The sequence below is a fragment of the Cyprinus carpio genome, chromosome A2, assembly GCF_018340385.1.
Source record: "Cyprinus carpio isolate SPL01 chromosome A2, ASM1834038v1, whole genome shotgun sequence".
NCBI classification, from domain to species: domain Eukaryota; kingdom Metazoa; phylum Chordata; class Actinopteri; order Cypriniformes; family Cyprinidae; genus Cyprinus; species Cyprinus carpio.
The window spans coordinates 15,725,924-15,753,866 of record NC_056573.1 but is presented as its reverse complement, the minus strand read 5'-3'; the positions used below and the strand labels follow the sequence as shown (position 1 = coordinate 15,753,866).

At 36.5% G+C, this 27,943-nt stretch overlaps 1 protein-coding gene across 8 annotated transcripts; it reads left to right on the top strand.

The window, feature by feature from the left end:
* The first annotated feature begins 4 nt into the window (after window positions 1-4).
* LOC109102605 (anion exchange protein 2-like) lies at window positions 5-26,731 on the top strand. Of its 8 annotated transcripts, XM_042775302.1 has the most exons (24): window positions 593-919; window positions 1,811-3,715; window positions 6,707-6,865; window positions 12,809-12,965; window positions 13,495-13,742; window positions 13,819-13,955; window positions 14,051-14,283; window positions 15,690-15,829; window positions 18,181-18,361; window positions 18,510-18,645; window positions 18,788-18,977; window positions 19,057-19,162; window positions 19,252-19,436; window positions 20,165-20,381; window positions 20,493-20,696; window positions 20,799-20,947; window positions 21,219-21,413; window positions 21,694-21,906; window positions 22,066-22,155; window positions 23,205-23,371; window positions 23,465-23,718; window positions 24,258-24,427; window positions 24,543-24,716; window positions 25,099-26,731. In XM_042775302.1, the coding sequence occupies exons 3-24, from the start codon at window positions 6,806-6,808 to the stop codon at window positions 25,177-25,179; spliced, it is 3,687 nt and encodes a 1,228-aa protein (XP_042631236.1). In that variant the 5' UTR covers window positions 593-919; window positions 1,811-3,715; window positions 6,707-6,805; the 3' UTR covers window positions 25,180-26,731. The 8 variants fall into 8 exon arrangements, with proteins under 8 accessions (XP_042631243.1, XP_042631250.1, XP_042631272.1 ...); XM_042775309.1 differs by lacking the exons at window positions 593-919; window positions 1,811-3,715 and adding an exon at window positions 5-218; XM_042775316.1 differs by lacking the exons at window positions 593-919; window positions 1,811-3,715 and adding an exon at window positions 386-547.
* Window positions 26,732-27,943: the final 1,212 nt, after the last annotated feature.

The window sequence follows — 27,943 nt, the reverse complement described above, 5'->3', positions numbered from 1 at the left end:
CCAGGCACACACCATGCACCACTTCTTGTATATAAAGTGGCTCTTGAATGCCCCATACAAAAACTAGTTGACTGATTCTTCATGAGAGAGCATGCAAAGGTCTCCAGACAAGATCTACTGATACCTCTACCTCCTTACAGTTGACTTGGAGCCAAATCGTCTCTTTTTTTAACACAAATATTTAGCATTTGGAAGACTGGATACCTCTTGCATGACAGGTGAGTATTTTTTATTATTATTTTTTTCTGTATGGTGAGACTTGCTGTGCACTGTAACTCCCTTTTACTGTGACTATGGTATCATTTCATAGCTAAATTTGTTTTTATGTATTTGTACTTTTTAATGTAGCTATTATTGTAGGGTGGTCGATGCTCAACCTTCAGATCCGTTTTTAAACGGTCCTTTCATTAACTTGTGGATTCTAGTCATGGTCAATATTTGACTGAGGTTGACGGGGCGTGCAGCTCATGCTATAATTTTGGATCTTATTGAATAATTAACATGTTTTCTTCGCACGGTAGATGAAGTCCAGACAGGTGATGATGAGGTCGGTAATCTATTGCATAAATGTCATCATGGGTTTTTTTTTTTAACACACCCAGTGCTGGCGGGAGCAACACTGCTAACGAGCTGCGTGAGCTGCAAGCGGAAGATGTCAATTGTAAACAATGCAGTGTTGATCTTTCTCTCTCTTTTTATTTATTGGCAATAATGTTTGTCGCGTAGTTTTGTCGTGTCGCTTGCAGTGTGGATGGGGTGTCGTGATACAAAATATCTGCATGCCGCATGTCCACGGTTTTGTGAGGGTTTGCAGTGAACAGGTTTTGCTCCCAGACCGAGCAGACGACATGAAGCGCGGTCATTTGCTCGACAGACACGTGCGTTGACTCGATGAGCTGAATGCAAAATGCATTTGACGGTAAATGAGACAATAACGTAAGTTAAAATGTACTGTACAAATAAGTAATCGGTGCGAGAACGAACAGCAGAGGTCTATGTGAAAGATTGTACTGTAGTAAGCATGAAAATGAACTGTATTGGAGTGCAGTTTGTCTGAAAGCTCAATGGTCATCAGTTTCAGCCACAATAACAGTAACGAGTTATGGTTATTCTAAACCCAGTTTAAATTTGAATGCGATCTGCTTAAAGCATTTAAGGATTATTTCTGTCGTTGTGTTTTAATTAAAAACGTGTTTATTTATTTATTTGACGACATTCGTTGATAAATGTCAAGTTACAAAAGTTTAATTGTAGTGTCCATTTCTGTTCTGTAGAAGGTACGTTGGACGAACTATGGTTTTTCTTGTCCTTTTTTTTTTTTTTTTTTAAGTATAAGAACCGCTACATGACACTGAACAGTACCATAGGTCCAAGATATGTTTGATTAAATTTAAAGGTTGATTAAATTACTGTTCAACGTTACTGGCAATAGTTAGCCAAGGGGAATATAAATAAAAACTCATATATTATTTTATAAATATTATATTATTTTATAAATGAATAATCCAAATAATAGTGGAGCATCCCTGTTGAAAAACCAGCATAGGCTGGTTTTGTATGTTTTGATGCTGGGATCCTGGTTTATGCTGGTCATGTGCTGGCAAAGGACCAGCATAAACCAGCAAATGGTCCTTAATTGATGTGCATGTAAACATGGTCAATGAACACAGCACACAACATTTTTTTCCTTTTTTTTGTATTTTTATTTTTTTATTATTATTTAGGTTGGCTTACTAAATAGACATTCTGAATGGCTCTGTGTTTCCAGACCATTGATTTTCTTTCTTTTATTTTATTTTTTTTTCCTCAGGTCAGTTTGACTTTGCAGAGCAGTGTTCATCTGAACATACATAAACGTATTTTTCCATTTTGGACAGTGGCTGGATGAGGAATTGGCAGGCTTGTTCTTTCATATCCATTTGTAAATGAAGACCTTAACAACAAATATTTGATGCTGTAAAAGTAACACCCGCCAGCAGCCTGCACCCCTCCCTCCGACTGCTCCCACCACAGCTGCTGGAGCTGAATTTTTTTTTGGCAGGGTTATGGTTATCTGCAAAGCACTAATTATCCACAGTTAGCCCACTGGTTGCTTGTCCCCTTATGTCATATTTCCAATTTACAGTTACAGGTTTTATTCGACCACCCAGTGTGAAATATTTCATTATTAATTGAACAATACTATTGGATAGGAACATGAGATCTTTTCTACAGATTAATCTAATCCACATAATAGCATTTGCTCTTAAATAACTGTATTTTCAAGCATGTTTCTTTGATTTATCAAAGGTTTTTGCTGGGCCATGTCTTCCACAAGTACCATAATCAGAAAACAGTCACAGAATCAGCTTGCGGCCAAACCCTTGACTGCCATGTAACGAGGCGTGATTGCTGAAATCATCAGGGTGTATTTATGAAAAGAAAATCTGCAACCTGGTTTTAAACCATACTATTTTATTGCTGGTGGCTGGATTGCATAGTGTGCAACAATTCAGCCGTGAATTCACGTCATCACTGGTTCGCGGTGATCCATTATATCATAATGTTCAGGACAAGGATTACATTTCTGTGTTTAATGCATTATGAAGACGTCATTTTGCAATCAAAATTATAACCTCGGGAAACAATAAAGATATGAGGGAAATTTCCTAGAACAGTGCTGAACATATAATCAGTTAAACACAAACTGTTGTGCTGTAGTTTGTCACCGAGACTTACTAACGTCCACTGGCCACTGAGGTCATAAGCAGGATAAAACATATCTCCACTGATAGAGCAAACATGCAAATTTTCTTGCTTGAAAACATTGTTTTGGCTGGAAAGACTATCGAGACTAACTCCCTGTTTTATTGTTTCACAGTTTAACTCTCAATTTTGCATCATAATCAATAAAATAAAGCAATATTCCGGGCTCAATACAATAGCAACAAAAATGCTCAATTAACAGCATTTATGGTTAAATTATGAAAAAATTAATTTAGACTTGTCCATCATTTGTTGTTAAAAAAAATCCAGGGTTAATATGAGGCATTTATAATGGAAGTGAATGGGGCCAATTTATGAAAGACTTAAAAGCAGAAATGTGAAGCCTGTAATTTTATAAATGACTCTACAGTAATTCTTCTGTTAAAACTTGTGTATTTAAGCTTTAAAGCTGTTTAAATTAGTCTTACAGTCATTTTAGAGTTTGTTGTTTTGTTGCCATATTAAAACCATGTTAATGTGCATATTTTTAAGTCTTGTGCCTTTACAATTGAAACAGTATTTTAACATTTAAATATTGGCTGAATTCACTTGCCAAACGTAGTAATAGGATGTGTGTATCTTAAGCCTTTTTCAAATGATTTCTGGAGTTTATGCCATAGAGCCATATTGTTGAGTGACATCCCTTAGGTCACATGTTTGTCGGAGGGCTAAAGGAGGAAACTTAATCGAGGAGGGAGGGACAGCTGTCAGTGGGTGCCTCAAGGTTGGAAGTGAACAGCATGTGTGTGTGACAGAGAGAGAGAGAGAGAGAGGTTAGGATAAAAGTGTAGTGCGTTTCAACTTTCAGAACAGCTTTTCTGTTCTCCAATCACTGCCTTTTTTCGCCTCCTGTCCCTCCTCCCTGTCTTTCTCTTTCTGCCTTTCGGTGGCTGTTTGGCTTCATTGGGTCTTTGCCATCGCACTACAATGACTGCTGTAGCTGTAGTCTCCCTGCAGTGAGCATTCTGAGGTGAGTCTCTCTCTGTGATTTTCTTCTCTGTAACAATGTGTAGTTAAAGGGACAGTTCACCTAAAATTGGAAATTCTGTAATCATTAACTCATGTCATTCCAAACTTGTATGACTTACTTTCTTCTGTGAAACACGAAAGATGATATTTTGCAGAATGTTGGTAACTAAACCATTTTGGTGACCTTTGACTTTCATTGTATTGACAAAAAAGATGTTCATTGGATTTATGTCTTTGGTTGTCTGTTGCTTGTTATATAGGAAGGGTATGTTCATATTTTTGTGGTAGTAAAACAAGCACATACAGTGTTTGGAGTTATATTTTGCTGGAAATGTAACTGCAGCCCTTCCTGTCTTACAAAGTGCTTCCTGTTGGAATTTTTCAATTTTATGCACACTATCAGGGAGAGAGGAATTATTTGCTTAGAAATATGCTTGAACGAATCATAATCATGTTTTTTGCTCGTTCTGTGTTGTTGTCACTGGACTGTGAATGTCAGGAATGTGGCTCTTTCTCTCTTTCATCCTTTGTATATCCAGCCCAGTGATGATGAGGGGTCTAGAGTTACGCTTGGTATCAGAGCAACAATGATTTTGGCCCAGTTTAAGAGCATTAGATGACTCAGTGATTCTTCTAATGGACAGGAATACTGAAGGTTTCACTCATTTTCTAACAAACCTGTTCTATTTAGAGTCCCTGTTGGTCAAACAGGGTTTGATTCCTAGGGACTGACAAAATATATAGTTTTAGTAACTTGAATGCATTGCAAGTCACTTTGCCAGGTGTGTAAATTTGCATAAAAATGTAAATTTATTTAAAATTAGTGCTAAATACAAAAGCAGTGCAATGTTGAGCGTCCTATCTACATGGCACTGACATTTTTCTTTTCTATTTCTGACCATCTACTTTCACCAGACGGGCAAATAGCACATATAACATAGCAACAGCCAATGTGCTGTGATTGCATGCTGTAAAGAAACTGCACTAATGCATGTTTTTTTTTTTTTTTTTTTTTTAGAAACTATTATTTATATCACACAGTTCTGAATTTAGTGTTAACATGGCAGCAGGATAAGTCTAAGCCTTACAGCGTGGATGCTCATAGCCTCTAGGAAACATCTTTGCTGAATCACTGTCCTCAGTCACCTTTAGTGTTCAGACACACAGTGGCACCCAAAGGTCTGAGGATACACTGAAACTCTGGGCATTTTTATTTAAACTAGGAAATAAAAAGAAAGTTTCAAGAGTTTGACAAACATAAAGAAATTAAGTTGAAAAACTATATATATTATGAGGACACGTTTAAATCTCCACATAAAACAAATGTTTTCTGACTTTGAATTTAGAATAAAACAAATATTTAAAGCAAAGAAATGTTGTGGAATATTTAAGACAGTAACCATGTGAACCCCTTTGTATAAAAGTTCAAATTTCCTTCCATTAAAGTGCTCTTTGGATCCTTCTCAAATCATCAGATGTGACACAAACGTGTGGAGATAATGCTGCTGCTGCCATGAAATCAGGGGTGTCCAGTCCTGTTCCTGGAGAGCCCACTGTCTTCAGAGTTCAAATTAAACAAACCTGAACCAAAGCAACCAAACTAAAGAAGGTCTTCGGGATTAATAGAATCTTTGAGGGGGACAAGTTAGAGCTAGACACTGCGGGACGTTGGTTTTCCAGGACAAGGATTGGACACCCCTGGATCAAAGGCCCTGTTACAAAAGGTACATCAAAAACATACTCAGTAAAAAGCTTGAGTTTAACATATGAAGTGTAAGATTGAAAATAGAGCACCTTTACCAAATTGAGGTCATATCATCAACATGTGGCTCTGAACACATCACAGTTTAGCATAATACAGTTAACATCTCAGTATCACAGTTTAACAATAACATAACTTTGTACAAGTTTTTCCGGTTAAAGTTTTGAAGACATTTTAAGTCCTAATAAGAAAGGAAACAGTGCATATGATATCCAGCTATTATAACTGCTCAGCCTTGAAAAGAGTGTTCTCTGTTTAGGCAAGTGCATGCTTCACCAATGTCACACACATTACTTAACCTTTGAATGGAGGGTGCTACAGGAAACTGCTAATAGATGACCAGTCACACTTACACTGCATTGGCAATGGTATTTAATGACCTCATATTTAGACGTTCACTGGTGTGAATTATTCTTTTTTTCCTAAGATGTTTGTATTCAAATGTTAAAAATAGTTTATAGTTTACTGATGGTCTGTAGGGAAAAAAAGTACTGTGACCTTTCACATACTGATGTGACACCTACGTGTGTATCGATTTGAATAAGGATGTGGCTTCTAATTTTGGTATTTTCCATTGAGAAATGTTACAGAATTTCCTGCGCTCTACCCAATTTATATGAGATGCTTTTACTGTGATATTGTAGATGAGCTTTGACCTTGTTGTTGACTGATGCTCAGACAGATTTACAGTGTCTGAATATCAAGTTGAAAATAAAATGTAGCATTGAAAAGCACATCTCAAGTGTCTCATTGGGTTTACAAGGATGGGGAAATGCCTCAGGAATATGATTTATATTTTACTCTTTGAGTATTTCTAAACTTGAAAATGTGCATATATGTGATGCTGGAATAGTTTTTATGAGTATTAGTTATTTTGTCATTTTCTCTGTGAAATGGTATGGAAGAAAAATAGTTCCATCTACTGGGTCCTTGAAAGACTTCCAGCAATATAGATTTACTGCTGTTCACAGAATGTATCATTTATGTCACTATTTATCTAAATGGATCTTTACTTTAGGGCTTTAAAACCATTAATGGACAGGCTTTAATGGCCTTTAAAGTCTCTTTAAAGTCTTGAGCTTTTTCAGTGATGCATTTCTCAATAAACTATAAAAAAACAGAAGCTCATTGAGGAAAAAAAAGGCTGTCTCTAAGACATGAACATGTAAATCGATCTGTCTGAGAACTTTTAACCAAGCAGATGTTTTCTTTTTCCATGTGTCACCTCAGGTTATGCTGCCCGAAAGTTCCCAGTTGAGTCTGAGTGAAAGAGAAAAGGGCTAAAGCCAGCGCACTTTACAGCACCACCCACAAATCTGACCGTAAGCAATGAGTGACCCTCAGGATGCCAGTGACGTCACTTCTGCCGCAGGCTTGACGAGACATTTGGTAGGTAATCTTTAACTTATTCTCTTTTTAATTTTTTTAGGCTACGAAGATTATTAAGCTGGAAGATGTTTTGCCTATTCATCTAAATTTATCTTCATCAGCATTCATCCACTGCTTTTCTATGAAACACTAAATATTTAAGTGGGTGAGACAGTAACCCTGTTTACTTTTTTAACACACATTCCTATTGTGAATTATACAGGGCAATGTTTCATATGGATTAAAATTGTCCTTTTTAACAATTTATAAAAAAAAAAAAAACAGACCATATGAGTTACTCTGTTTGAGAGTTGGACTACATTGGTTGTGCTGTGTTTTGGATTATTTAGTATGGGCTCATATGAGTCATTTGGTTAAGGAATCAGGCTACACTGGTCACTGGTATTTTTTTTAATTCACTGAATAGAACAGACTCATAAGAGTCATTTTTGTTTGTAAATCATCCATTGTATGTCAATACAACTTAATGGAAAGTAGTTTTGTATATCACATTATATTTAGTATAGTACAATTTCACGCAGCCATTGAAAATACAGTAAAAATCAATCTTGTTAATGTAATAATTGATATCAGGATTGTTCAAATGTACATTGCTAATAATCAGAAAAGCAGTATTTTTACATCAAAATTTTAAAGTGTTTTTGAAGTTGTGCAGCTTAGTGTTTTCTATGGCACACAGAGGAATTAGTGGGGTAAAAAACTGCCAAAGTGTTATCTAAGGTTTGAGGGACTGGTTTATTTTCAGCGGTGGGTGATTGTTTTGTTTGTGTGTGTGTGTGTGTGTGTGTGTGTGGTATATGTGCTTAGGAACATCATTAGTGCCTGTTCTACTGATTTGGTGAGATTCTAGCAGTGGTCTGGTCACTTTGAGAAACATTTGCCATTGATCCTCCAGAGGTCTGATTTAATAAGATTAAAAAACAATTTGTGTAACCATGGAGACAGAGCCACCTAATGTGCCATACCCAGAAATCTGTTTACTTCTGAGGAACATGTTGTGCCAATATACAGCAGTGATGAAGATGTGCTATACAGATTGTGTCTGGTTTTTAAATATGTCCCTGGAAAACTGTAGTGTGTCAATTAGCCTTCATCTGGGTGGTTTTCTGCTCCTCAAAGATCCATGCATGGCTTGATGAACTTGCTTCTTACACTCATGGTGAGCACAGGGGCTCTCAGCAGTGACAATCAAGAAGTCAAACCTCCTACCAACAAAGCTTGTATTGATAAAAGCTCTTATTGATGATTCTGCGGTGTGAATAATGTTACATAACAGATCCTTAAATAATCATCTGAACAGTAGATGATGATTATTATTAAGCATCTAGTTATGGAACCAGACTGTTAGAAATTATTTGTCAGTGTGGTAATTCAGATTATATTTTGTAAAACAAACAAAAATACTTACAAACTGAAAAAAAAACAGGTCTTAATATCTTTTACATGTAATAATGTCTTGTTTTTAAGGATGTTAAGATATTTTTAATGTAACACAAGACAAAATTGCTGATTGAAGCAGCCACATTCTGTTAGTTAAGAAACACCCTGTATGTTTAGGGATCAGTTTATCATATAATTTCATACATAAAGTGGAAATTGTCAGAGGAAATGTTTCTTGTAATAAATATAACTTCAGAGTGGGTGAAACAAAACATACTGAAACTTAATTTTAATACCAGATTACATGATGGTGTTTGAAGGCAATGCAGAAGCCTGTTTTGACCTCACTGATTGGAGTGTTTTTGAAGCTGCAGCCACCGATCTGGACAAGCTCACAGAGACTGTGACTTTATATACCAGTTTCTGTGAAGATATGTGCATTCCTACCAGGACATTCTAATCATTTAATAATGATAAACCGTGGTTTACTGGGAAACTCAAACAGCTTCGTCACGCCAAAGAGGATACTTAAAGAAGTGGGGATAAAATCTTGTATAACCAGGCCAGGAACAGAGTAACAAAGGAGATCAATGTGGCTAAAAGAACTACTCTGAAAAGCTGAGAAAAGAGCTTTCAGCCAATGATCCAGTTTCAGTATGGACTGGTCTGAGGAAATTCACCATGTACAAGACACCACCCCCACAGTCTGTGGAGAATCAACAACTGGCTGACGATCTGAAGGGTTTTTACTACAGATTTGAAAATGCCAGTCTACCACCCCGTATCCGCTCTGATCTGCATTTCACACATTCACCTACCACCCCTGAAACCTCCCTCCCTCCCTCCCCCAGCATTCAACCTGCGCTTAAGGTCTGTGTAGAGGATGTGAACCAGGTCTTCAGGAAGAAGAAATCTAGAAAAGCTTCAGGCCCAGATGGTGTTTCACTTGCCTGTTTAAAAGTCGCTGCTGACCAACTGGCCCCCATCTTCACACAGATCTTCAACAGATCATTGGAGATTTAGCTCAGGAACATTCATATTGCTTGTAGATGTTACTACACTTTGAGTGAAGTTAACTAACCTGTGGCAAATTCAATTGAATGGATATAATTTGGGAAGGCACTGACTCTTAATGAAAGGTCTAACAGCTGATAATGCATATCAGAGCAAAAACCAAGCCCTGAGGTCAAAAGAACTGCCTCTAGAGCTCCGAAATGTGTTTGCATCAAGCCACACATCTAGGGAAGTGTTCAGAAAAAAAATCTGCTTCACTGAAGGGTCACAGAAGCATGTAGTCTCTGTTACCCTTAATGGAAGAAGTTTGAAACAACCAGGACTCTTCCTAGAGCTGGCCTTCTGGCCAAACTGAGCAACTGATGGAGAAGGGCTTTGGTTATAGTGGTGAACAGGAAGCTGATGGTCATTCTATTTTAGCTCCATGATCATATACGCAGATGGGAGAAATCTACAGAAGGACAAACATTTCTGCAACACTCCACCGATCTGTGCTTCATGGCGGTGTGGCAAGACTTAATCCTCTCTTCAGTGAAGACACATGATAACACACTTGGAATTTGCAAAAGAGCACCTAAATGACCCTTAGACTGTGAGAAACAAGATTATCTGGTCTGATAAACCTCAATTCTACGCATCATGTTTGAAGGAAAACAGCTCTGCTCATCACCTGCAGAGTACCATCCTAAAAGTAAAGTGTGCTGATATCAGTCTCATGCTGTGGGGCTGTTTTTCAGCCGCAGGGACTGAGGGACTCGTCAGAGTAGAAGGAAAAGCTCAATGCACCAAAATATTGAGATAACCTTTAATGAAAACACAGTCCAGAGCATTCAGAACCTCAGACTTGGCAGAAGGTTCACCTTCCAACGGAACAATGACCCTAAACACACAGCAAGAGTCAATTATAGACAACTCTGTGAATGTCCTTGAGTGGCCCAGCCACAGCCTGGGATTGAACCCAGTCAAATATTTCTGGAGAAACCTGAAAATGTGCGTCTGCCCCCATCCAAGCTGACAGAGCATGAGAGGTGAAGAGATGAGGAGAAGGATGGCAGATAATTGCCAAATGCTGATGTGCAAAGCTTGTCGTATCATACCCAAAAAGATTTGAGGCAGTTAAGGTTCTTCAGCTAAATATTTAGTTAAGGGTATGAATACTTATGCAATGTACTTATTTCAGTTTTTTTTATATTAAATACATTTACGAAGTTGTGACAGTTCTATTTTTGCTTAGTCAATATGGTGTATGGAGTGTAGATTGATGTGGGAAAAAGAATTGTGATGATTTTGATGAGATAAGCTAAATAAAATTCACCAGCGGATACTCTGTGAGGTCATTTTTTGTCAGGTAAAACAATTGTGTAATTCTGTTGGATCTCTGTTCATTCATCCTGAGCATTGTTCTCCATATTAAAATTAGAGCTCAGATCTCACAGAGGCACTGACACTTCTGTGGGAAAATGTAAGTTAGTATGAGTCTCTCACTGTGTGGATGAAGGGATGAAAGTGATGTGACAGGAGCATCACATTTCATCCTTTGAAAAACTTTGATCCCTGCATAGAGAATTCAGTATTCAGGAACAAAAAGCTTTGAGTTCTATCGGAAATATTTTAGCCAGGTGTAGATGATCAGAGACAGATGGATTTGAGAGGTGGAGTGTGTGTGTGTGTGTGTGTGTGTGTGTGTGTTTACAGGGGTCTCATGCACCTGGCGGCACTAGTTACAGGACTTGGTGCCCATAATGGAATAAGAATTATGTCTACTATTTCCTAACTTGGTTGTTGCAACAAACAATTTGTCTGACACGAAACGTGAAAGTGGGATGTGATGCGACACAATCAATTTAAAAAACAGCCAATCAGAAAAGTTCCCCTTTGTTCCCTCTCGTACATTTGAATCGCAAGTTAAAAATAGAGCTTAAAAATAACATAACAGTTAATCTTAATGTAAAAACACAAGATGACTACGCATGTAAGGGATCGGGATGTGACTATAGATATGGCCGATGATGTCAGAGGCTGGGGGTGTAGATAAGTTTCTGATTAGATCCTGCTGCAAGGAATCAGCTCTTGATATCACATCCTCTAGGGTTGCCATGGTTATACACTGTGGTCACCTTTCAGTGTCTTGATTGTCTAAACGGTTGACAAGATCAGCTGGTCACTTCTGCATATTGTGTTTTCTGGTCCACCTCACTGGGTATTTGGTATGTGTGTATCTTACCAGGCTTCTTAACAAGCCTAACTAGCCAGATTTCAAAAGCTTCATACGTAATACAACGTCTTCGTTCAACATTACTAACTTGACTTTAGTCATGATCTGCTTGAGTGACACTGTGTGTGGCTGTAGGAGTGCTGACTCACTCTCTGTGGCTCTGGTGGGATGAGCTATGATGATGATGCTGAGTCTTGATTGAGCGTGTGCGTGCCAGAGCTTGGTATCTGTGGGCATGATAGTTTTACCTGGAGCAGGGCCCCTCTGTCAAAACACAGAATTAAATACAGCACATGACCACAAGCCTCAGTTTATCCTCATGATAGCATACCACAGACAGCAGGGGAGAAGAGAAGGAATGAGAAAATGAGCATAGAGAAAGAGATGCCATCCATAAATATATACAGATATGTAATTCATTTACTGTGAAGGAAGTCAACAATGTAACCTAGAGAGAGTATTCTATTTGCATTCACTATCATTTCATTGACAGTTGACCCCTGGAAGTGTGTAATTTCAAATCTGCTCTCTTTGTTCATAAACACTCAATTCTGCATCCAGGATTTATTTTAGCCAATCAGCTGAGCTGAAAATTTCATGTGACTGATTAATCGTCTGATGCAGGAAAATGGTGTGACAGTGCTGATTGGCTGAAGGCAAACCAGAAAAATATAAAATAATATTTTATTTTTTTAAAGATGTATTTTCTCAATGCACAGCTCATTTTGAATGACTGTGGCTGGAGAGTCTTTTTGGAGCCAGATGGTGTAGTTTCAGCATATACCAGCAGGGGCTAACAAGGCAAACTATGAGTCCTTTTACCACATTATCATTGTGCTTTGTACTGAGAAATTGAGTTTTTGCCTGCATGATTACAGTATTGATAAGTATGGACTAAGTAGTGATGACAAAAGATATATTTAAAGCAACTGAAAATATTCATAAATTATTTTTCAGTGAAAAAGGCACTTTTATTGTGGGAGATTTCATTTATTTTATTTATTTATATAAGATTTATACAAAAATCATCCTTTTCAATATATTATTTTCTCTTTTTTTGTTTAATTCACTTTAAATAAATTTTAAAAAACTTTTTATTTTTCTTATGCATCTATTTTGTATATTTTTATGATAATTGTCAAATCTTTTTTATGTAACACACTTTGTAGAAATGTATAAAATGTGCTATATATATTAACTCACCTTGCCTATGATGTACAAGTAAGAACCTGAGAATGCATGTGTGAATGACTCTCTCTCTGCATTGATATCCATCTATGTAGGCTATTTGAAAAGAAATGAATGTTAATATTTTTCTCTCTGGTTACATGTAGCCTCTTGTAGTGCATTCTCCGCCCCAGCGATGTGAGGATGATGATGAAGGGGACTTAAACAAGACACTGGGAGTGCAGCGCTTCCAGCAGATCCTTACACCTGCCCAGCGCGTGCCCATCGAACAACACCGCACCTTTAATGAGGAGGACTTTGAATGTGAGAGCTTTACTGTTGATGCATCTGGTCTATAGCCATTCTTCATATTATATATGACTAAATTAAATGAGAATGCATATTAATTTGACAGTTTTATAGATATTTATAGTGTTTTTTCTAAAATATTTGCCTTCAAAGAAAACAACAAAAGTGAAAATTCTGTCATTGTTTACTCAATTAATCAGAAATGTCTCAATGGGAAATACATTTCACCTCAAAAGGGGAAATTAAATTACATTTCAATGCATTTGCTTTTTCCTGTTCTCCTGAGAAACTTCTCTCGCAAAAGTTTTTGCCAAGAAACTTGGTGTTTGTTTGCAATATAAAGCTCTAAAAAATAGTCTTTCCTCCCACCTCATATTATTTCTTTCTCAAAGGTTTTGTAAGGTAATGCAAAGTTTCTTGAGGCAACACAAAAGCATTGAAATAAATGTTTTTGTCCTACATCTTTTTACTATGACCTATTCCCTTAAGGGGCTCTGCAGTGATGCTGTTGGCTTGAAGTCTGTGATGTTTTTGGCATTTGTAGATCACCGTCACACCTCTCTACACATTCACCACCCTCTGTCTAAACACCTCCCAGAAGTCCGGAGGAAAAAGCCAGGAAGAAAGCGGAAAGACTCAGGACGGAGGAGGAGTTCATCTATGGGAGCAGCTCCCCCGATAGATGAGGACGACGAGGATGAAGAGGTGGATGAAGATTCCTGTAGCCAGCTGGATAAAGAGGGCAATGTCACCACCACACCTACACCGGACACGGACACAGAGGTGGCACAGGTAGTCAAGTCTCACACAAACACACACACACTCTTCTTGTTATGATCTGACTAGCTTCTCTCTTGTTGGCCCACAGTTTTTTGTATCAGAAGATGATCCTGACTCCACTATAACGAAGAATGGTAAAGTCTCATCACATCGAAAGCTGCCAATCATGCCCCATTCAATGCTTCACACCAGTATCAGCATCCCAGAAGATGTTACAGCAACCTCGTAAGTGTACATGCGCACACACATGTACACAAACACATAGTAAGATTCAAATACATGTATGTGTTCAACCTCACTATTTTCTGTTACCGCCGCAGGGGCAGAAATTGGGTTCGTAATCTGCCCAATGGCAGACGAGTTTCTGCACCATGTTTGTTTCCAAGTTTGAGTTCTCCAGACGGCAGCTTTAAGCCCAGCCGCAGCTATGATCTGCAGGAGCGCCGCCGCACAGGCAACATGACGGGCACCGCACTAGAACACTATCAATACATGCCCACTGACGAGAGCGAGGCGCAGATGCTCGCCACGGTGGACCTGGATGGCATTAAAAGTGAGTGTGTGTTTGTGTAAAAATTTATAAAAGATGTATTTGGTAAAATAATGTCAATGAAGAGTTTTAACATTTATTAAATATATATTAATAGTTTTATTTAATCATACACCATTCAAAAGTTTGTGGTCTGTAAGAATTTTTTATGTTTTTGAAAGAATTCTCTTACATGCTCATCAAGGCTGCATTTATTTGATACAGTAAAAGCAGACCTATTGTGAAATACTGTTACAATTTCAATGAACAGTTTTCTGTTTTTAATATATTTCAAAATGTAACTTATTCCTGTGGTGAGAAAGCTGACTTTTCAGTAGCTATTACTGCAATCTTCAGTGTCACATGATCCTTCAGAAATCATTCTTATATGCTGATTTGCTGCTCAAGAAAAATTATTATTATCATCAATTTTCAAAACAGTTGTGCTTATTATTTTTAATTTGAAAACTGTGCTCATTTTGTTTTCAGTAATTTTTTGCAAATAGTGATGCAAGGACATCATTTTTTTAAAATAGAAATCTACAAGTATTTATTTTTTTTTAATCCAAGAATGATCACAATTTTAATAATTATTATAATTAAATACAATTTGAATGTGCATTCTAAAAAATAATACATACATAATCAATGATATATAATATTATATGCAATCAATGATACAATGCAACGTCTAATATTTATTAATAAAATTAACTGAATATGTTTGAATATGCCTTTTAAATATTTTTATTTTAAGATTAGTTAATTAATTATTAATTAATGTTAAATATGTTTAACAAAGCAAATTAAACATTTTCCAAGTACCCATGAAGCCTATTTAAGTACCTCCCATGGTATAGTTTAGCATTATATTAGTTATTATATGAGATTTGTTGTTTTTCAGCAAGTAATGGGCATTTTAGCTGATCATAGATCATCAGTGTTCAAGAAAATGTATTTGTTTTCCTGGCATCTTTTCTGTTCTTTTCTAAGGTTATAAAGGACTCCTTTATTTACCTTTCTGTTCTCATTCTTCTGGGAATAAATCATGTTTTCAGTCTGTACATCTGACCATCTGTGGCTGTGATTCAGGAATGTGGACATTCTCAAAGGGTGCACAGCTGCCCACTACAACCGTCCCTTTGACGTCTCTTTTGTATGTGTATGTGTGTGTGCTGTAATTACAAATAATTTAGACTGAACAATAGATCACTTTGAGACACAAAACTGAGTCATGTTTTAGTGAGTGCTCAGTGGAGTTTTCAGTTTGTGGTTCTGTGTTTGGATGCTGAGTATTGTGTGTAATATAGCCAGTATTGTCAATGTTATTGATACTCAGATACTTCTGGTGTGTTACAGTGGATTCAGTGTTTCTGACTTGTTAACTCTTGGGTTAGTATTTCAGAATTGTCTTGCTGTCTTTCTTGCAGGTCACAGGTTTGAAGATGTCCCTGGTGTGCGGCGGCACCTGGTTAAGAAGAGCGCTAAAGGTCAGGTGGTTCACATCGGCAAGGACCACAAAGAGCCCAGCAGTCGTATCCGGACCAAGTTGGATCGAACCCCACATGAGGTGAGACGCCAGCTAACTAGATTATCTTTCCCCTGTCCATTTAGAGCTATTTTCTAGACTTGCGTGTGTGGTGTAGCAAATAAAAAATGCATATTATGTCATCAGTATCACCTTAAAGAGTGTAGTTTCTAGTGGTCAATAATGGAATTGTAAAACTATGATTATTAAAATCTTAAAAGACTATTTCCCTAACACTCCCCCTGTCTGTTATCGGTTAATCAAACAAATAGCACCACCCCAAACTCACACAGTCGGTCGATATTGCAGTGTTTGGCTGGTCAAAATGTGCAAACAAAAGAACAATGTTTCACACTTTTCAGGAAATCAACCTACTAAAAGTTATAATATAGAGGAAATTTCACACTTTAGCTAACGCTTTCTTGTACTGAGGAGAAAATACAGTAAAGGATTGTTTTAAATTGCATGCTGTACAAAGCTGGGATATCACTACCACTGGCTCACTGAGCCTACTGTTGTTTATTAGAGGAGATCATGGCCCTGTCACATGGACTGCAGGGTTCATCATGCCCAACAGCTGAAGGTAGGGTGACACAGAGATGGTATGATTGCTTTGTGGAAAAGCTGAAACTTGTGTGTGGTTTTTACTCACCACTTGTTTACTAATACCACACTGGTTTTGTGGCAGGCAGTGGATAGACACAGTATCAGAACGGTGTATAACTAGGCTCACACTGGTAGAACTGTACTTTTGTAGAGCTGTTCAGTCATGATAGAATGCCGCTTTTTGATTTATGAGTAGAATAAGGTCTGTTAACATTACTAACATTATTTGAACTTTTTAACATCACTTAAGGAGACTATATAAATTACATAAACGCAAATTGCTAACAAATTGCAAATTAAGGACTACAAATTCCACAAGGATAAGAGTTCACGTGCTTGTCAAATCAAGTGGCAATTAGAGATTTTTTTTTTTCAAAAGAAATTAAAACTTTTAGAATTTGGACACACTAAATTGATCAGAATTGACAGTAAAGACATTATAATGTATAATGTTACAAAATATTTCTATTTATTAATTAATATTTATATACTGCCATTTTTAAAGCACACAAAATATTCAGAATTCACATTTGACGTGTGTAATTTAAAGTCTCCAAATAGTGATGTTACCTATAAAAAAACACCGCTTTTGTCTAACAACCCATTAGAAATTTCTCACAGAACTTCAAATGCTTAAAATTAGTTTTAAGATAACAAACAGTACAGCTCTACTGACATCATCAACTTAAACATAATAAATTAGGTTTTATTCCAAAAGCTGAAATGGATGGCTTGTCTGAAAAGATTGCTCTTGACAGAAAGAAAAAACAAAAACAACAGATACACTCCATAGTGAAATGCAGACTAAATTGAATCTTGTATTCTTCCTCGAGTGAAGTGTTTAGCATTGCCTGCAATGATGCATGAACTATGTAAAAAAAAAAAAAAAAAAATGTTTTTTTTGATAAAGGTCGAGGTGTTGTAAACTCATTTGTGTTTTATAGAAAGAATGTTTATTGAACCAAACCTGAAAACATAATTTCTGCTTTATTTAAATTTCCCTGTTTTGTCATTTGAATTCATTTGGTTTCAGTTCATAATAACCACCCAAAACAAACAATATTCAGTAATTCTTTATTGTTAGGTTTGCATATGTTGACATCTATTTTTATGACATTGTTACTGATTTGGAGTCCACACAAATTAGTTACTTTGTATCTGTTACTTACATTTGTTGCTATTTTGAGTTTAAATTTATCGGTGATGTGTGGCAGTGATGTTCCGACATGGTCCGCTGCAGCCACACCCTGGTGTGACAAAATTAGAGCCCAAGCAGGAACAGAGAATTTAAGCATTAATGGTTAAATGGCCCGGATATACCATTCGCTGAGGTTGCCCGGGTGAGGAGGAAAAGTTAATGTCTTTGATTAATTGATTTAGTTGTTTGTACATTTATGGTATTTAATTTACATTTTGTTTTTCGTTATCTTGATTTAATATTTTTCTATTTGATTTGATTTTGATTTATTTAATGTTATATGTTGAATGTGAAGTTTCATTGGTTTCCCTCTTAATTTGTAATGGGCTCATCTCTTCCTTTATAAACTGTTGCTTTGTTCATTTGAGGTTAGTTTTCTGTCTGAATGTTAGACTTTGTTTTCTTTTAGTTTGTTGGTTTATTTTGTTGTGTGGTAAGATTTATGAGTTTATAAAGATGTTTTTGTTGGGTGGGTTCAAATAAAGACCCATCTGTCAGTGGAAAGCTTGTGTTCCTTATTCCTGACTTCTCAGTCCCTCACAACAACTTTGAAAGAAAGGCCAGATAAATCATAAATGTTCTTTCTCAGGTGTTTGTTGAGCTGAATGAGTTACTGATGGATAAGAACCAGGAGATGCACTGGAAGGAAACCGCTCGCTGGATAAAGTTTGAGGAGGATGTGGAGGAGGAGACAGAGCGCTGGGGCAAACCTCATGTAGCTTCACTCTCATTCCGTAGCCTGCTGGAACTCCGCAAGACCATTTCACATGGTGAGAGAGACCAGCTCACACATTTACAAACATATACTTACAAATACAATGTGAGAATTAAGTGAAATTAATTGCTAATTCTTTTCATTTCTGATATATTTAAAATGCCTTTTTGGTGTGTCTGATGTATTGAAGTGTAATTTTACAGGTGCGGTGTTGTTGGACCTGGACCAGAAGACACTGCCTGGTATTGCTCATCAGGTTGTAGAGCAGATGATTATCTCAGATCAGATCAGAGCTCAGGACAGAGCCAATGTGCTCCGAGCCCTGCTCCTCAAACACAGGTTAGTTTCACATAGGTTTAATGAACATTAAACTGCATATCTCATAAAAATGACCAATAAAGCTACTCACCTATTAAGGAACACCTTACTCATTTGGATCATGCAGCTGAACTTTGTGCTTTGTATTTCTTCTGTTTGTTAGTCATCCAAGTGACGGCAAGGAGCACAGTTTGTTTAACCGGAACATCTCGGCAACCAGCCTTGGCTCTCTCATATCTCATTACCATAGCAGTAACCACATCGCCGCACCGGAGCCCCCTACCACAGACCCACTCATTGGAGGACTACGCAACTTTGAGTCACGCAGTAGTGTAGACTTAGATAAGAATGAGGTACTGTGTGCATTCAAATCTGGCAAAGAATGGTAAAATAGACCATTAGACCATTCAAATATTTCCTCTGTTTCCACAGAAAGACACACCCCAGTTTTTTGGTTTGCACAAGACCAAATCTAAACATGAGCTGAAGTTGCTTGAGAAGATTCCAGAGGATGCAGAAGCAACGGTTGTCCTTGTGGGTCAGTTAACTGTCCGTGCTGAACTCTGTGAAATCTTAACTGTCAATAATCTGTTCAAGCCATGATACGGATGATCTGGATTTTCACAGGTAGTGTGGATTTCCTGGACCAGCCCACCATGGCCTTTGTGAGACTGCAGGAAGCAGTTCTGTTAGAGTCGGTTCTAGAAGTGCCTATTCCAGTGCGGTTTCTTTTCGTGCTGCTCGGCCCACCCAGTGCCAACATTGACTACCACCAAATCGGCCGCTCCATATCAACACTTATGTCTGATAAAGTAAGCACAGAATGAAAAAGGTGCTATCAGGTCTAATTAAATTAATTTATATTACATGATAGTACATTATATACACTACCTTTCAAAGATTTGGGGTCAGTAAAATTTGTTTTCCTGAAAGAAATTAATACTTTTATTCTGTAAGGACACATTAAATTGATCGAAAGTGATAGTAAATACATTTATAATGTTACAAAAGATTCTATTTTAAATAAATGCTATTTTTTGAACTTTCTTTTTGTCAAAGAATACTTGAAAAATTCAACATTGCAACACTGATTAAAAAAAAAATGTTTCTTGAGCACCAAATCAGCATATTAGAATGATTTCTGAAGGATCATGTGACAGTGAAGACTGGAGTAATGACGCTGAAAATTCAACTTTGTCATCAGAGGAATAACTTGCATTTTAAAATATATTAAAATAGAAAACGGTTATTTGAAATTGTAATAAAATTTCACAATATTGCTGTATATACTTTATTTTTATCAAATAAAAGCAGCCTTGATTATAACATAAGAGACTTTTTTTTTTTTTTTATATTTCAGTATTACCAACCCCAAAGGTTTGAATAGTAGTGTATACATATCTAAAAATCCTTAAAACAAGGTAATTTTAGTGCAAGACTTTCAGGATATGTCTTAATACATTTGTTTACTGCACTGTTATTATTATTTTTTTTTTTTGCTTGTTTTAAGTATAAACAGCATTTCAAACCTCTCTTCCAGCACTTCCATGAAGCGGCGTATTTAGCAGATGAGCGGCAGGACCTGCTGACAGCCATCAACAGCTTTCTGGACTGCAGTATTGTGCTTCCTCCATCTGACGTTGGAGGAGATGAGCTGCTGCATTCTATCGTTCGCTTCCAGAGAGAGATGCTGCACAAGAGACATGAGCAAGAGGTCAAACTACAGGCCAAGGAAGCCAAGAGCCCCGAGGACATGGGTACAAGGCTCTCGCTCATACACAGAATACAGAAGTGAACAGATCAGTTTACTGTTTATCCAAAATAAATGTATTGAATTATCTTTTTGTATTTATTCTTAATGTTCTCAGCTCTTCGTCCTCCTCTGAAACCTGAAGACGATCCTCTCCGGAGGACGGGTAGGCTGTTTGGCGGGGTTATCCGAGATGCACAGCGCCGCTACCCCAAATACATCAGTGATTTTAAGGATGCCCTAAGTCCTCAATGCATGGCCTCTGTCATATTTATTTACTTTGCTGCCCTTTCTCCTGCCATTACCTTTGGAGGACTATTGGGTTAGTGAAAGCTCTTTTTTTAAATTATTTAGAGCACTGCTTTTATTTTGTATCGAAGACAAGGCACTTTTTGCCTAATGAAATCATTTCTCTTGTTTCCAGGTGAAAAGACAGAAGGTTTGATAGGTGTGTCAGAGCTGATTATTGCCACTGCCATGCAGGGAATGTTGTTCTGCCTGCTTGGGGCTCAGCCTCTGCTGGTGGTGGGCTTCTCTGGACCCCTGCTAGTGTTTGAAGAGTCCTTCTATTCAGTTAGTATTTCTAATATATAAATACAAATACTACTAATTCACTAACTAAAAAGCTGTGCCTGCTAATAGTGCAGTATATTTTATTTACAAAATGCATGCAAATAGTGCAGATTTGAGAATAAAGCACAATCTCTATTGAGGATAATCTGAATATAAAGACTACTTTGGGCTGAAAATCATAGCAAATGAATTGAAATACTTGCAGTGCTATTGTAATGCATTTAGAACCTGGTTTAGTAAGTGAGATCAGTATGGATCCATGTGTTTGCAGTTTTGCAGGTCCAGTGAAATCGAGTATCTGACAGGACGTGCGTGGATTGGAATCTGGTTGGTCATCATTGTTGTTCTCACGGTGGCCTTTGAAGGGAGCTTTCTTGTGCGATTTGTGTCACGCTTCACCCAAGAGATCTTCTCCTTCCTCATCTCTCTCATCTTCATCTACGAGACCTTCTTCAAGCTGGGCAAAGTATTGAGATGTTCTTCAATGCTGCATTTATTTGATAGAAAAAATAGTAAAACAGTAGTTTGAAAATCACTCAAATATGATGATCTGGAACAAAAAAAACAACATAACATCATATCATAGAATATAATGTTTAGTTAAATAAACACATCTTAACAAAATAAAAAAATAAAAAAAAAAAAATGAAACCAAAGACCCCAAACTTTTGATTAGTGTTGTTTGTTTATGAGAGAGATTTAAATGTGATCAGCGGATATTCAGACAGTCTTTGTATACTGTGCAGATCTTCATGGATCATCCTCTCGGAAGCTGCTATGGACGAGAAGAAAATGACACTGCTTTACCAACACCCACAAGTGACGGCAGGTCTCCAGATGCCTCGCAAACCCTAAACCAGCCAAACACAGCTCTCCTTTCGCTGTTGCTCACGGCCGGCACCTTCTTCATTGCCTTCTATCTGCGTAAATTCAAGAACAGTGCTTTTTTCCCTGGCAGGGTAAGCCAGTATCCCAGAGTTCCTGCAAACATGTTTTGCCACTTACTCAATGATTAAATAAACACAGGACATATTAAAGTTTTTAATGAATGTGTCAACTATCTGTGTCTGGTGAAGTGGTATTGATGAATGTGATATTGTCTCTTATCTTTTGCTCAGCTCCGAAGGGCTATTGGAGATTTTGGAGTACCTATCGCAATCTCCACCATGGTTCTGTTGGACTACAGCATTAAGGACACTTACACACAGGTGAGGCATGAAGACATGTTTATATCATTTGATTAATGTATAATCTATGGACTAGATTTCTCTTAGAATTGTCCACCCAAACACCCAAATTCATTGTACATCAAGCAAGATTTTAAATGTCACATTTCAAAATTACTCGTGTCTAAATGTTTTTTAGACATTACATTTTTGAAGTACTTTGGAGGAAATTATAGGAATTGAACATGGAATTTTTTTTTTAAGTAAAATAATAGAACACACACAATTTAAAGAAATGAAAATGGTCATCTTCTCACCCTCAAGTTGTTCCAAATCTGTATGATTTTTTTTTTCTGCTGAGCAGAAAATAAGTTATTTCAAAGAATGCTGGTAACCAATCAGTTGATGGTAGACAGTGACTTCCGTAGTATGGGGAAAAATACTATGCTACCATCGGGTTACCTACAGTCTTCAAAATATCTTCTTCTGTGTTAAAGTGGAGGGTGAGTAAATGATGACAGAATTTTTATTTTTAGTGAACTATCCCTTTAAGACCAAAGATTCATTCATTTTTATTTTTTTACCTTTTCTTTGCTGTGCTATGCTCTTGTGATTTAAGAGACTTGTGAATTTAATACATTTTAATACTTTTTAAGGATCCACTCTGTTTATCAAAGTACCCTGGTATTACCATCTGATACCATCATCTGTTGTTCTGTAAATGTTTGTAGTTGGTATCAGTCATTTCAATATGAATCCACACGATTGAGTATTTTGCATGAGGGTGAAAGATTTCCCAACACAGATTTGAAGATTTGAAGGTCATACAAAATCACTGCGCTGACCAACAGAAAGCAGCTTGGTTTGAAGAAAGTGACTTCTTTGTGAGCTGTGATTCGATAGACAATGGATCTTTTTTGCCTGTGAAATTTCGCCAGTGTGAATGTACCTTAAGGGTTGTAAGTTACCCTGAGCTAATTTATTGATTAAAGGCTGGAAAATTTTTGTATGTCATTTAAAGCTAATTACTCCATATGCCCTGAAGTCACCTGACAATCTGTGATCTATAAACTTCTTTCCTCCCCATGTAGAAACTAAGTGTGCCTGATGGCTTCTCTGTGACCAGCCCAGATAAGCGTGGTTGGTTAATACACCCACTGGGCTCTGATGGCCAGTTCCCCATTTGGATGATGGTTGCCAGCATTCTACCTGCCCTGCTCGTCTACATCCTCATTTTCATGGAGACTCAGATCACCACGTGAGTCGCAGGCATTCACTAACCTGTTCTGACCATACCTATACCTCGATTATATCATTCCTCAATTTATACTGACACAATTTTCCTTTTAAGTCTTATTGTCAGCAAGAAGGACAGGATGCTGGTTAAGGGTTCAGGCTTTCACTTGGACCTGCTGATCATCGTGGTTGCGGGTGGTGTTTCAGCGCTGTTTGGGCTACCATGGTTGACCGGTGCTACTGTTCGTTCGGTAACTCATGCAAATAGCCTTACGGTGATGAGCAAAGCTGTTGCGCCTGGTGACAAACCACGCATTCAGGAAGTAAAAGAGCAGAGAGTAACAGGATTTCTGGTGGCTTTTCTAGTAGGTGAGTGGCTTAATTTTCTGGATGATAAATATAATCTACAGTATATCTGCACCAGAGTGGTGGGCAGCCGTAATAGCCGATTATCGGTCTATTGCAGAAATATCGGCTGATATTAGATTTTTATTTGTAAATACTTATTTCTCCTGTTTTATATTTAGATTACCTTGCTATCATCTAATGCTCACTTTAAGTTAACATTTAATACTTAATAGAACACTATTATATAATAACTTTAGCAAATCTCACAGTGAATATCCATTTTTCATACTGTATTGTAATTTTGTGATGCTTAAATTAATATATATATATATGTATGTATAAATAAATATATATAATAGAGAGAGAGAGAAATATTAGTTATTATCCCCAACATAAAAATAATTCTTGGCTTATTGGTTATTTTAATATCATTGCATCCCTAAATAAATTCTAACATGTTGCCCTAGTAGGTCAGTGAATGGCCTGTTGAGTAATTAGTTATATTTTCTCAGTATTTGTTGTATGGTGCTGACAGTAGATAAACCCTCTTCCCTCCAAAGGTCTCTCTATTGTGATTGGAGATGTTTTGCGGCAGGTTCCTATAGCTGTGTTATTTGGTATATTCCTCTATATGGGAGTGATGTCTCTCAATGGGATCCAGCTAACAGAACGCATGATGCTGCTATTAATGCCACCGAAGTACCATCCTGACCACACCTATGTCCGCAAGGCAAGAACTCACCAGTCTTAAATCAATAATCAGATGACAGTACGTCTGGAATGCCATTCTTAGTTTGTCTCTTCAGATTTAACTGTTTTAATAACCATTGACTTGTGTATTTCAGGTGCGTACTCTACGCATGCATCTGTTCACATGTTTGCAGCTGGTGTGCCTGGCTGTGCTGTGGGTTGTAATGTCAACCTCGGCCTCCTTAGCCTTCCCGTTTGTTCTTGTCCTCACCGTGCCATTCAGAAGGTTCCTGCTGTCCCGAATATTTACTCACCGTGAGATACAGTGTGTGAGTGTTACTTTTCTTTTCGTTGATAGGAAAATGATATTTGTAGATGAGTTTAATGTAGTGTGTTCTATACTAAAAAAAAAGTTGTTTTTTTTTCCACATGCAATTTGGCAATGCAGTGATACATAAACTATTAAGATACATTCTCTAAAAACATGTCTAATTATGTCTTATGCAGTTTTGTAAATTTAAAGTAAGATTAAAGATTGAAATATATTTGAGATTTCTGTATTGTTTACTTATATTATGGCTGTATACGTTAAAAAATAATGGAAATAATTTTTGCACTGTACAGTGACATTTTGTTTTCAGGACTAATATAAAATCTTAAATCTTATTTTGCCCTTTGCCTTTAATGTTGTTTATTTTGTCTATGTGACAGCTTGACGCAGATGATGCAGAGCCTTCAATTGATGACAGAGAAAGCCAAGATGAATACACAGAAATACAAATGCCAGTATGACCTCACTCCTCTCCTGTCACTACCTGGGCTTGCCTGACTTTTTTGTTTTAGTCAGAGGCGTCCAGATGTACTGCCTGTCTTTTTTTTTTTTTTTCATTAACCAGTTTTTGTCTCCATTTCGTTTCCCCCATTTTGTTTTTGCTTAAATGATGTAAACATTATATTTATACATATATAAAAGTGTTAAGTAGTTGCTCGGTGTCACTTGAGCAACTGTGTATCTGTTGCTTGAGGAAAGCTTTGTCACCTGTACTATTAATGTTTTTTCTGTGTATTTTTCAGAGTTGAAAATGTTATGCTATGTGTGTGTTGTGGAGGGTTAAATGAATTTATGATATCCAGTCAGCACAAAATGATACAGGAAGCACTTTAAGGTAAATTTAAAATGAAGCCTTTTCTACTGCTTATCAGTACATTTTATTTTGTTGCAAGGTGACATACAATGTACTCCTAAAAATGAACAACTGTACAGAATGACATTAATGCAAATCATATATGGTCGATATTTTTGTAGCTAAACAAAGTATACACAGATTTATGCTATATTAAAAAAAACATATATAAACATTGCTTATTATTAGCAACAAAACACTGGTTTCAGTCACCAGTTTATTTGGATGAAGAAAAGATATGTTGTTCTGTTTTTGTGTTCCTTTCAACTGTGAATATATTGTCTTTTGAAAATTGTTGCATAGCTGTTTTGAAACTATTTTTCTCACCAAAGCACCAAAGAGGCTTGTGTGTTTCTATAACGTGAACACCTAAAGAATCATCAAAGTAATCTTAATAGTTAAAATAAAGTTACAAAGAGTAATTTGATTACGGTGGATTTCATTTACCTAGTTTGTCTGAGAGAAAAATGAAAGAGAGAGAAGTCATTTTTAAAATGTTAAAAGGAAATGTTTTATGGAGCTCAAAAGGTTCAGTTTTACACTATTTCTGTTACTATGAGTAATGTTATGATTAAAATATGTACCACACTTGTGAAATGTTTTGATCGTTCAATGCACTACTGTTTATTTTTAGCTTCATAGGTGATTAATTGTCTTTTGAGGTACAGAACTAGAATCTAAATTAAGCAATAAATACCAAGCAAGTGTAGATTTGGTATAATGCTGTAATAAATTTTTCTTAAATGTGTCTCATGTACATTCCAATCAAAAAGATGATCTTGCAAATAATTATTTTTATAAAGAAGGGACTACATCTAAGATGTTATTTAATCTGTTGTGTGTGCTTAATGTCAAAATGTGTTTTCCCCTTCAAAAACTGACGAGTTCATTTTACTGTTTTCATTACAATCTCTCATCATATAGTAGTGCTTTTTTTTTCATTTGATAGTCATTTCAGATATAATGTTGCTTTCACAAAGTTGAAAAAAGTGACCTTAGTAAGCAAAGATAGCAAGTACGAAAGAAAAAGAGCTGTTCAACAACAGATTTTTGTGATTATTAAACATGAATGTCAATGATGTGGGCATATGTCTTTGTTTTAGCTTTGTAAATGTTTAGAGTACAGGCCCAAACCTAATAAAATAATGAAACTGATTTTACACTAGACCTTTTGTTTTTATTTATTAAAATCATAATTTTACACTCATAAATCAAATTACTAATGATATTTTGTACTTATATATATCTTACTGATGTGCTATAATGTTTTGTCATATTGACAAACTGTTAGGTGAGTATATTTCAGATGGTAATGCCATAATATTTTTCCAAATAATTCTCAAAATTTTTTTAAACTACCAGATATATAAGTTACTGGTGGATATATTCTATTTCCTGAGTAAATACTCTCCACATATCCTCTATCTACTGCACTATTTATGATCTATACTATAATCTATATTATATGTAATATAATGCCATATTTTACAACTCAGTATAACCTGAAGCAGGACAAGCTGGGAAGAAAACACTATTTAGTCATATGTGCTAGATATGAAGAGAAATACAGTACAATCCATATGCTGTAGTGTCAGTGAGAAGTGCCATGATGAAGGCCCCATTACTCTGTTAATCCAACTCATGGCCATTACATAGCGGTAGCAAAAACACAAATATAGAAATATAGTATATATTATAAATATTATAAAACAAACTTCTCTTTTTCACCCACACACTTCCACAACATTAATTATTGCACTGACTGAGACATACGCCTCATTTATGGATGTAATCAGGTCAAAAAATTAAAATCAGGATAGTTCACCCAATTTAAATTCTGTCATCATTTAATCACCCTCAAATTGTTCCAAACCTATAGGAGTTTCTTTCTTCTGTTGAGCACAAAAGCAAAATAAAATACTTCAAAAAATCTTTTCACCAAATCAAATAAAAAAAACTAACCACTTCCTTGACTATGGAAGTCAATGTCTACCGTCAACTGTTTGGTTACCAACATTCTTCAAAATATCTTTTTTGGAAATGTATGACTCAAAACTGACCTCCCACACGTTTTTCTTTTCCATAAGGAGTGGAAAGGATGGTAATTCTCAAATACATGACCTAAACAAACAGTTTACACAAACTGAATCTCAAATATTAGTCATTTTGCATGAATTTCATACAGGCATACATTTTTTGTTTAATATTAGCATTTAGATTTATACCAGTAAGACTGACTCAAGTAACAATCATGTAAGAAACAAAAAAGAACACTCAAAAAAACACTCGTTCACTACTTTGCTTAGCCACTAAAAAGAACTGACTCAAAAGAACAATTCTCTCAAGTCATGTCACTATAAATTTCAAAAAGT

Bases quoted from the DNA above. Each gene is read 5' to 3' on its own strand.
- LOC109102605 (XM_042775309.1), top strand. From the start codon at position 6,806: ATGAGTGACCCTCAGGATGCCAGTGACGTCACTTCTGCCGCAGGCTTG. The intron at 20,948-21,218 runs GTTAGTATTTCT...ATGTGTTTGCAG, and splicing joins TTGAAGAGTCCTTCTATTCA to TTTTGCAGGTCCAGTGAAAT. The intron at 24,717-25,098 runs GTGAGTGTTACT...TCTATGTGACAG, and splicing joins CTCACCGTGAGATACAGTGT to CTTGACGCAGATGATGCAGA.